Here is a 12,053-nt window from a genome sequence, read left to right on the forward strand (position 1 = left end):
TTTTACTGGAAAACAAGACAAAAATACAGCGGGAGGAAATCTCTTTTGTGTCGATCTGATTCTTGGGCTCACATGTGAAAGTGTTTCTGCCGCGTTCTGTTTCTCTTCCACGGGGAGCGTGTTCGTCGTGTAACTCTCTCCTGTTCTTCTCTTTCATCAAAGCTGCATGGAGCAGCGTATGGGAAGGGCATCTATCTGAGCCCCATATCCAGTATTTCCTTTGGATACTCAGGTACGATCCAAACCCTCGTCCTCCGTGTGTCCGCTGTGGGTTTGTGTCCGCTGGGCTGTTCTTCAGGGCATCTGAAACCATCTAAAACCACATCTCCGTCTCTCTCTCTCTGTAACAAACACATCAGCCGTTATTTTCTGATCCATTTGAATGTTTTGCTGTGCATGGATGCTTTGATTTTAATACTGTTTTTGAATCAATGTATTTTTTCTGTTTTCCACACTGCTAAAAATCATTTTCTTCATCAGTATTTTGTATTGTTTTTATGAAAGCTTGTTTCCGCCACTGAATAAAAAATAAAAACTTTATAATTGCGACAGTCTCGCAATTCTGACTTTTTCTCAGAATTGTGAGTTTATAAAGTCAGAATTATGAGTTATAAACTCGTCATTCCTAGTATATCCCGCAATTGTGAGTTTATAACTCGCAATTCTGACTTTATTTCTCACAATTGTGAGTTTAGTGGCGGAAACAGGCTTCCAAATGTTTTAAAGTGAAATTTCTTTAAAACTTCAGTAAATGCATATACTTGAGAAGCAAATTCGTGTAAGATAATATATTGCAAAAAATGATTTTCTTCCTCAGGATTTTTCTTGTTTTCCAATACAATCATTTAAACTTTCTTAAATCAAGATACATTTACTTGAAAAGGAAAATTGCTTAAGATATTGTGTTTTGTTTAAAACAAGCAAAATAATCTGCCATTGGGGTGAGCCGAAAACCGAAAACAAGTTTATTTTGCTTACCCCAAATATATTTTTTGGCTTGATTTAAGGAACAAGATTTATTTTTTCTGTAAACAAGACAATAATTTTTGCTTGTCAAGAAAATGCAACCTGTTTTTGGATATTTGGACTGGAAACAAGACAAAAAAATCTAAGTAAGAAAAGCATTTTTTTGCATTGAAGTATGTTTACTGGAAAACAAGACAAACTAAAATTAAAAAATCCTGATTAACAACATGATTTTTGCAGTGCACAACACATGCAAAGTCGTCTCAATCTCACATGTTTCCTTCAAAGAGAAATGAGCTCTGGACACTTAAACCTGCTGATCAAACTAAAACCACTAACATCATGGATCAGAAGGCTGAATAATCTCATCACCAACAGCGACAACCCGGTCTAGTTAGTAGCTGTGTGACGAGTGTCAAAATAACCAACAACAAAATCCTGCAGGAGGTCTGTGGAGGAAAACTGCCAGTATGACCATCAAAGAAGATCCAGGACAAAATCACTCAAAAAAACAACAAGAATAGAAACGATTTTGTTGTGGCTTCATTCGAACACCGACATCATTTCCCTGGAGATGAGATAAAATGTTGTCACAGAGATGTATTATATTTCTGTGTGTGTTTAGGAATGGGGAAGGGACAGCATCGCATGCCCACTAAAGATGAACTCGTCCAGCGTTATAATCGAATGAACACAATGCCACAGGTACAACAGTGACGTCACATGCATTTACAATCTGTGCTCATCAGAGGTCTAAACGTGTGTGTTTTTGTGCTTCAGCAGAGTCGGCCGATACAGTCGCGTTTCCTCCAGAGCAGGAATTTAAACTGCATCGCTCTCTGTGAAGGTAAAGCATCTCAAACACCTGATCTCACAGTCTTGCACAGCTAGAGGTGAGGGAGAATATAATCACAGCGGTCACTTTTATTCACGACTTAAGCCAGAATAACAAACATTGTGTCGTTCCTCCCCTAAAGAGAGGGAGAAAACAAGGAACAGGTGGGATTAATCAATTAACAAATGAGGAAGCATGCTTAGAAACCATAGCTGTGTTGGAAATTGCCCCCTATACCCTTAAATAGGGCACTATTTGAGGGGACAGCCACTTGTAGTGGTGTCCGAAACCATAGTGGATGTTATCAAGTGCACTCATTCAATCAATCCCACAATGCACTGCAATTACAAATGTACAACTCAATGGCTAGAGAGCCAATCTGAATACCGAATGTATTCCCGCGTCTGACCAGAAGATGGCACCCTCAGCTGAATCATCCAAATCATCATTTTACAAACCGCTGGTCCAATGTGGGTACAGCGTAATATCATACAGGTATACATTCCTTTTAAATTGATTATTAAATGGTGTATAAGGTTAATTCACTCCCTCATGTGGACTATAATAGTGGACTAATGCAGGGAATAGTGAATGAGGGTATAGGGGGTGATTTTGAACACAGCCCATGACAGCTGAGGAGACAAGAGAAACCTCATGTGATACATTGATTGATACATTTTGATACAGATGATGAGTGCATGAAGTGTTATTTTAGTTTTATCATAGTTGCATTCCTGTTTTGAATTAGCTTTTATTTGTATATTTTAGTTTTTTGTTTTTTGTTTTTTTTAATAATTTCATTATGTGCTTTTGTCATTTTTTGTTTGTTTTTTGTTTGTTTTTTTAAATATTGCTTTAATTTACTGGTTTATTTTACTATTATTTTATACTAGTATTTTTTATTTCAGTTTTATTTAAAAAAAAATCATGGCCCCCAAAATATTTTGTTGTATTTATATCTGAACATGCAAATATATCAAAAGAAAGATCAGAGTCTCTGCTTTTAAACAAAAAATAATAATAATAAAAAACTAAAGAAAAAATTACTCTAGCTTCATGCATTCTTCTTTTATCAACACTTGAATGTGGGCAAGTTTCATTAAAAAAAGCAACATTTTGAACAAAAAGTTGAGAAAATCAAATTTTTAAAGATTAATACATTGTGTATAAGAAATACTTCTTTTGCTTGTTTCTGCTCCTTTTTTGTCAGTGTTTTGATCCATAAATTCGGTACTCTTTCAGAAGATGTGTAATAGCACCCCCTACTGTATAACAGTGAAAACATGGAAAGCCGGAAAATTCCATCAATGGCGGGGATAGATAATAATTAGTGCTACAACTTAATCTTATGTCATTTTATTTTTCAACTAATATTTATACTTTATTTTATTTCAGCTTTATTTCAATTAACAGAAATGTTTTTAATAGTTTTAGTTAGCGATAATAACATCTGTTTCTCTGTTCACAGTGATCACATCAAAAGACCTGCAGAAACATGGAAACATCTGGGTGTGTCCGGTGTCTGACCACGTCTGCACACGCTTCTTCTTCGTGTGAGTGTCTGTGCCAAAGAATCTACGGAAGCCCTAAGAGGCCATGCATTGTTTTTTCTCGTTTTTTTTTTGTGATCGCAACAAAACAAAACTAGGTATACACTGATATAAAAATTTTGGCCGATACCGATAACCGATAATTCTTAATATTTGAAAACCAATAATGGATATATTGGCTGATATATCTAAATCCAAATTTGTATATAATTTTTGAAAGCCTGATTACAAAAACAAAAGTCTCACCATTAAAGCCACGTCCAAAGCACACAATTATAATTTTCTCATTATATTATTATGTAGCCTACATGACAGACTTGCGCTGTACTTTGTACTTATTTTTTTTATTTTTTTAAGTGATTTCTATCAAATTTCAAGCAATTCAAAACCATCATGGTAAACAGTGCTCATCTGAAGTGTCTCAGCTGAAGGAAATAATCCATTATTTATCAGCTTTAATATATCGGCCAAATTTTCTCATCAGGCCGATAACGATAACATTCAAATACAAAGAATTATCGGTTTTCGTATTGGCTGATATATGTTAATTTTTAATGTTATCGTTATCGGCCTGATAAGAAAATTTGCCCGATATATTAAAACTGATAAATAATGGATTATTTCGATTATTGACTTTCAAATACAAAGAATTATCGGTTTTCGTATTGGCTGATATATGTTCATTTTTAAAGTCAATAATCGAAATAATCCATTATTTATCAGTTTTAATATATCGGGCAAATTTTCTTATCAGGCCGATAACGATAACATTATAAATGAACATATCAGCCGATGCGAAAACCAATAATTCTTTATATTTAAAAGTCGATAATCGAAATAATCCATTATTTATCAGCTGTAATATATCGGGCAAATTTTCTTATCAGGCCGATAACGATAACATTAAAAATGAACATATATCGGCCGATACGAAAACCGATAATTCTTTATATTTGAAAGCCGATACCTGAAATAATCCATTATTTATCAGTTTTAATATATCTGGCAAATTTTCTTATCAGGCCGATAACGATAACATTAAATATGAACATATATCGGCCGATACGAAAACAGATAATTCTTTATATTTCAAAGCCGATACCTGAAATAATCCATTATTTATCAGTTTTAATATATCAGCCAAATGTTCTTATCAGGCCGATAACGATAACATTATAAATTTACATATATCGGCCGATACGATAACCGATAATTCTTTATATTTGAAAGCCGATAACCGAAATAATCCATTATTTATTGGCTTTAATATATCGGCCAAATGTTCTTATCAAGCCGATAACAATGACATTAAAAATGAACATATACCGGCCGATACGAAAACCGATAATTCTTTATATTTGAAAGTCAATAATCGAAATAATCCATTATTTATCAGCTTTAATATATCGGCCAAATTTTCTTATCAGGCCGATAACGATAACATTAAAAATGAACATATATCGGCCGATACGAAAACCGATAATTCTTTATATTTGAAAGCCGATACCTGAAATAATCCATTATTTATCAGTTTTAATATATCGGCCAAATGTTCTTATCAGGCCGATAACGATAACATTATAAATGAACATATATCAGCTGTTACGATAACCGATAATTCTTTATATTTGAAAGCCGAAAACCGAAATAATCCATTATTTATCAGTTTTAATATATCGGCCAAATGTTCTTATCAGGCCGATAACGATAACATTATAAATTAACATATATCGGCTGATACGAAAACCGATAATTCTTTATATTTGAAAGCCGATACTTGAAATAATCCATTATTTATCAGTTTTAATATATCGGCCAAATTTTCTTATCAGGCCGATAACGATAACATTATAAATGAACATATATCAGCCATTACGATAACCGATAATTCTTTATAGTTGAAAGCCGAAAACCGAAATAATCCATTATTTATCAGTTTTAATATATCAGCCAAATGTTCTTATCAAGCCGATAATGATAACATTAAAAATGAACATATATCGGCCGATACGATATGGTGGACAATATATCATGCATTCCTAAACAAAACAGCTGTTTTCTCCTGATCTTGATATAACAAAACTCAACGCAACATAACAAACTTTGTTTTCTAATGATCTTGTTTTTATTATGTTGAGTTTTGTTACATCAGGATCATGAATAAACAACTGTTCATGTGAAATCAACTTATGTTGACATCACTTGAAAATTGATTCGATATTATGAGAAAACAAGAAAGAAAATAATAACGGTCAATAAGGTCAAAAATTAAATATATATAAAGTAGTCCTGTCAAATTGATTAATTGCAATTAGTCGCATCTGACATAAAAGCTTTAAATAAATAATGTATGTATCTACAAACTTTTATGTTAGATCCGATTAATCATGATGTGTCATGACAAATGTGTATAGAAATAAACAAAGCACAGACAAAAATAATGCACGTTAATTGTGACTGTGTACAGGTAGTTTGATAAACATGATTGATTTACATACTGCATATTGTACAGTGCACATTAATAAATATTGCAGAATAATAAAAATAGCTTAGCTCACACACTAAATCATGATTTTTGGATGAAATGTGATGTGTCTCATGTGTCTCTCTCAGGTATGAGGATGGTCAGGTGGGAGATGCTAATATTAACACACAGGAGCCGAAGATCCAGAAGGAGATCATGCGCGTCATCGGCACCCAGATCTACTCCAGCTGAACGGATCGGTTTCCAGCAGAGACGGTCGAGACGGACACATTTCCGGGCGGAAACAGAGAAGTGCCCGGCATCTCTCTCTCCTGCCCGCCGTCGTTCCTCGACTCTATTCCATCTATACTTTCTTTTTAGTATGGGATGCGGATCTCCTCCGGTGTGGATTTCCCGTGTGGGGCGGATGTGCGACCCTCCGTTTAGATGAGATGAAGGAAAACTCCACACATGCTTTTATCGAGTGCAATAAGCCCCGCCCACGACCCTTTCTGACCTCCGAGTCGAGCTGCCGTCAGTCAAAAGCAGACAAGCGCCTGATTGGAGGAGACGTCGGCCAATGAAACTCTCTCGCTCGAACTCTTTTTCATATCAGTTCCACTCTGTTTGACGGATCACTAAATATCTATAAACATGAAAAACAAAAAAAGTCATTTAAAAGTGTTTTTCCATCTCTGGATAGTAAATGATGAATCTTTGTGCATTCTTATTGTGTTTGTAAGCGTTATCCGCTGCTTTTTCTGACTGATGACACGTATTAATATCCCAGATGTATTTATCTCTGAGTTTCCTGCTGAAATCAATTTCCTGTCTTTTGTTCCTCAGCTCGCTGAGCTCCGCTTACACGCGTACAAGCGCTCGGCGTGATTTATCGCGGAACAGAACATGGATGAGAGGACAGGGACACGTCGTTACTCATCTTTATGCTTTTATCTTCTGGATGGCGCCGTCTGCGGCTTCTGAACCGGCGGGAAAGCGCGGAGTTTAGGGCCCCTTCGGTGATGTCATCTGTCCTGTGACGCGTCAGAGGCTTTTAGTTCTGCTGTCAATTCTCAGACATTCCTGAGAGCTTGTGGGTAATTTCCACAAAGCTCACCTGCAGTCAAACATTTAGACATTCTTCATTCCGACACTCTTCCACATGTTATAATAGTAAACTCATGCAAACTGGGAATGATGTAGGGATCAAAACATGTGACACAAATTAAAATCAGAGTTGGGATCATCTCTTTCTCCCTATTGGGACTTAAATTCAAGAGTAACGGATAAATAATTTATAATAAACACTGCAAAATTCCATAAAAATGAGAATTGTGGGTAACACTTTACAATGAGGTTCCATTAACTAACAATGAGCAGAACATTTGCTACAGTATTTATTCATCTTTGTTAACGTTAGATAAAAAAAGTACATTTGTTGATTGCTAGTTCATGTTCTAAATAATAAATATGTTCTAAAATAACTAATATAGATAACTAATGTTGACAAACAAACACAACAAAATGGGTTGAAATGGACAAGTCTAGCGATTGGTTGTTTGATTGGGTTGTTTCAACCTGGCGATTGGTTGATTTAAACCCAACGTTTTGGGTTGTTTTAACCCAGTAGTTGGGTTGTTTTAACCCAGCGGTTGGGTTGTTTTAACCCAGCAATTGGGTTGTTTTAACCCAGCAATTGGGTTGTTTTAACCCGGCTATTGGTTGTTTTAACCCAGCGATTGGGTTGATTTAAACCAGAGCGACTGGGTTGTTTTAACCCAACGATTGGTTGTTTTAACCCAGCGTTTTGGGTTGTTTTAACCCAGCGATTGGTTGTTTTAACCCAGTGGTTGGGTTGTTTTAACCCAGCAATTGGGTTGTTTTAACCCGGCTATTCGTTGTTTTAACCCGGCTATTGGTTGTTTTAACCCAGCGATTGGGTTGATTTAAACCAGAGCGACTGGGTTGTTTTAACCCAACGATTGGTTGTTTTAACCCAGCGTTTTGGGTTGTTTTAACCCAGCGATTGGTTGTTTTAACCCAGTGGTTGGGTTGTTTTAACCCAGCAATTGGGTTGTTTTAACCCGGCTATTCATTGTTTTAACCCAGCAATTGGGTTGATTTAAACCAGAGCGACTGGGTTGTTTTAACCCAACGATTGGTCGTTTTAACCCAGCGATTGGTTGTTTTAACCCAACGATTGGTCGTTTTAACCCAGCGATTGGTTGTTTTAACCCAGTGGTTGGGTTGTTTTAACCCAGCAATTGGGTTGTTTTAACCCGGCTATTCATTGTTTTAACCCAGCAATTGGGTTGATTTAAACCAGAGCGACTGGGTTGTTTTAACCCAACGATTGGTCGTTTTAACCCAACGATTGGTTGTTTTAACCCAACGATTGGTCGTTTTAACCCAGCGATTGGTTGTTTTAACCCAGTGGTTGGGTTGTTTTAACCCAGCAATTGGGTTGTTTTAACCCGGCTATTCATTGTTTTAACCCAGCAATTGGGTTGATTTAAACCAGAGCGACTGGGTTGTTTTAACCCAACGATTGGTCGTTTTAACCCAGCGTTTTGGGTTGTTTTAACCCGGCTATTGGTTGTTTTAACCCAGCAATTGGGTTGTTTTAACCCGGCGATTGGTTGTTTTAACCCAGCGATTGGGTTGTTTTAACCCGGCGATTGGTTGTTTTAACCCAGCGATTGGGTTGTTTTAACCCGGCGATTGGTTGTTTTAACACAGCGTTTTGGGTTGTTTTAACCCAGTGGTTGGGTTGTTTTAACCCAGCAATTGGGTTGATTTAAACCAGAGCGACTGGGTTGTTTTAACCCAACGATTGGTTGTTTTAACCCAGCGTTTTGGGTTGTTTTAACCCAGTGGTTGGGTTGTTTAAACCCAGCGATTGGTTGTTTTAACCCGGCTATTGGTTGTTTTAACCCAGCGATTGGGTTGTTTTAACCCGGCGATTGGTTGTTTTAACCCAGCGATTGGGTTGTTTTAACCCGGCGATTGGTTGTTTTAACCCAGCGATTGGGTTGTTTTAACCCGGCGATTGGTTGTTTTAACCCAGCGTTTTGGGTTGTTTTAACCCAGTGGTTGGGTTGTTTTAACCCAGCGATTGGTTGTTTTAACCCGGCTATTGGTTGTTTTAACCCAGCGATTGGGTTGTTTTAACCCGGCGATTGGTTGTTTTAACCCAGCGATTGGGTTGTTTTAACCCGGCGATTGGTTGTTTTAACCCAGCGATTGGGTTGTTTTAACCCGGCGATTGGTTGTTTTAACACAGCGTTTTGGGTTGTTTTAACCCAGTGGTTGGGTTGTTTTAACCCAGCAATTGGGTTGATTTAAACCAGAGCGACTGGGTTGTTTTAACCCAACGATTGGTTGTTTTAACCCAGCGTTTTGGGTTGTTTTAACCCAGTGGTTGGGTTGTTTAAACCCAGCGATTGGTTGTTTTAACCCGGCTATTGGTTGTTTTAACCCAGCGATTGGGTTGTTTTAACCTGGCGATTGGTTGTTTTAACCCAGCGATTGGGTTGTTTTAACCCGGCGATTGGTTGTTTTAACCCAGCGATTGGGTTGTTTTAACCCGGCGATTGGTTGTTTTAACCCAGCGATTGGGTTGTTTTAACCCGGCGATTGGTTGTTTTAACCCAGCGATTGGGTTGTTTTAACCCGGCGATTGGTTGTTTTAACCCAGCGTTTTGGGTTGTTTTAACCCAGTGGTTGGGTTGTTTAAACCCAGCGATTGGTTGTTTTAACCCGGCTATTGGTTGTTTTAACCCAGCGATTGGGTTGTTTTAACCCGGCGATTGGTTGTTTTAACCCAGCGATTGGGTTGTTTTAACCCGGCGATTGGTTGTTTTAACCCAGCGATTGGGTTGTTTTAACCCGGCGATTGGTTGTTTTAACCCAGCGATTGGGTTAAATGTTTGACCAACATGCTGGCCAGTTTTATTTAACTCAACTATTGTTTAAAAATGACTATTTGTCTAACTTAAAATGAACCCAAAATATGTTGGAAATTAAAAATCAGACACATAATTACTAGAGGAAACAATAATTATCAAAAAGTGAACATTTATTAATAAGCAATTTAATAAATGTTTATTGTTTAACTATTTTTAATTAAACTTATTAATAAATGTTCATTTCCAACATATTTTGGGTTCATTTTATGCCAGACATATAGTAATTTTTAAATTGTCAAACATTTAACCCAACTGCTGAGTTAAAACAACCCAATCACAATGGGTTTGTCCATTTTCAACCCAACTTGGGTTGTTTTTAAACCAGCATTTTTTTAGAGTTGTAAAGTGTTACCAAATCAAAAATCAATTTTTCAAATCAATACATATTCTCAATTTATCTTTGTCTGCAAAACGAGTGTCGGTCATTTAAGCAGGTGTTTTTCGATCAGAAGGTTTTTAGGAGCACTGAGTCTTTTACATAAATTGAGTCTTTTACGTCCAAACGTTTGACTGCCGGCGTATCTCGTGTGTTTTGACTGTATTCTGTTGCTCTGGAACGGCTGTAAGATTGTATTTTGTGGCGTTTATGACACGGCCTGCCTCTGATTCTCTCTAATGCACCTTCTCTCCTGGACTCTGTCAGACGTGCAGACGTGATGCGGTCAGCTGTAGATCTTCACTGTAAATAATCTATATGTGAGTGGTGTGATTGGACAGGAGGAATGTTATCAGGATGCTCTCTGGATCTCGTTTCTGTTGTCAGACCTGTCGGATCTCCTGGTCTTCGGTCATGCTGTATGAACTGCGATTGTACAGGTGGAATTAATGCTGAACAATAAATAAAAGGAGGTTTTGCACAATTTTAGATGCTTGATTTCTCTCTGACATTCATTAATGTTGGTGTTTTTTTTCATGCAGTGGCGTCTTGTTGACACCAGGTGGCGCTTTTGCTTCACTTCAGCTCTGCACAAATGAAACCTGGAGAACAATAAAGAGTAGCTGTGAATGTTATATGTGCAATGCATTCTGAGGTGAATCTGGAGGATGTTTATCTGAGATTAACAGTGTTTTGTTATATGATGTTATCATCAGCATTAGATAAGATTAAGCATGGACTGTTACCTGTTTAACTTAACGATGAGAAATCCAGTCATTTCTTTTTAGAAATTATACTCTAAATATTGTGTAAATTTAATATTAAAGAACTTTTTCTTAGTATAATTATTTTTAAATGAATTGACTAATTCATGACAATTCATTTTGAGTTTCCAAAAATTTCAAAATGCATGTTTTTAAAAAAATCTTGATTGTATGTTTTTTAGCATATCAATTTTATTACTATATATTTTATTAATTTATTTGAATATATTAATACAATCAATAACTGTAATATTAAAAATCAAAATAACAGTAACATGTAATTAAATATGTATATATATATATATATATATATATATATATATATAATAAAAAATAATATATGCAATATTTTTAGCATTTCAGTTACATTATTTTAATATATTAATATTAATTGTATTATAACAATACAGTAATATATAGTGATATATATTAATTCATGACAATTTATTTTGTGATTTCAGAAATTTCAAAATGCATGTTCCAAATTATATTAAATGCATTTCAATTATATTACATCATTTGAATATATTATTATTATTAATAATATTAAAAACCATATATACACACACACACACACAGTTTATTTATTAAATAAATGATTTAAATAAATATAACAAATCGAATTAAGTTCTTTTCTGGTCCATTTCGAAGTTTGTTAGCATTTCAGTTACATTATTTTAATTTATTGATATTAATTGTACTAGTGCAATATAGTAAAATAAGAGTAAAAAGTAATCATTTATTAAATGGTTGAATCTATTATTTATTAATTATTCATATATTCATGTAAATCATCTTGTTTGCTGGTTGGTGGCGCCAGAGAGCAGACGCTCCGCTCCTGTCGTCTCTCTGCTCGTGTTGTTCTATTCATTTCTTTTTTAGTCGTTTCTTTCTCACTCAATCAGCTTCTGTTCGCTGACAGACTGTGTGTGTCACTGAAGCCTCGTGTTTGTGTCTTTGTCTTTCCTTTAATTCGTTGTGGATTAATCCCGTCGTCTTCAGAGACAATCCTAATTCCCTTTTATTTCCAGTCTGATGACATTCTTATCCATTCATCCATCCCTCTGGTTTCTTATTTCTTTCTTTCTTTCTTTTGCCATAAGACATCACTTGAGGTTAGTGATGTAAAC

At 35.8% G+C, this 12,053-nt stretch overlaps 1 protein-coding gene across 7 annotated transcripts in view; it reads left to right on the top strand.

The window, feature by feature from the left end:
• LOC137023489 (protein mono-ADP-ribosyltransferase PARP6) overlaps nt 1–10,626 on the top strand; it is a 44,509-nt gene extending 33,883 nt beyond the window's left edge. For 3 of the 7 annotated variants that reach the window (XM_067390661.1, XM_067390663.1, XM_067390664.1), the window contains exons 23-27: nt 163–232; nt 1,592–1,671; nt 1,747–1,813; nt 3,270–3,354; nt 5,965–10,626. In XM_067390661.1, the coding sequence (XP_067246762.1) occupies nt 163–232; nt 1,592–1,671; nt 1,747–1,813; nt 3,270–3,354; nt 5,965–6,067 (405 nt within the window). In that variant the 3' untranslated portion in view covers nt 6,068–10,626. Of the gene's footprint in view, nt 1–162; nt 233–1,591; nt 1,672–1,746; nt 1,814–3,269; nt 3,355–5,964 lie in introns of those variants that run through there. The other 4 variants (XM_067390662.1, XM_067390665.1, XR_010895548.1 and 1 more) reach the window with 3 other exon arrangements.
• The last annotated feature ends 1,427 nt before the right edge of the window (nt 10,627–12,053 follow it).

Source organism: Chanodichthys erythropterus, chromosome 7 (assembly GCF_024489055.1).
Source record: "Chanodichthys erythropterus isolate Z2021 chromosome 7, ASM2448905v1, whole genome shotgun sequence".
NCBI lineage: Eukaryota > Metazoa > Chordata > Actinopteri > Cypriniformes > Xenocyprididae > Chanodichthys > Chanodichthys erythropterus.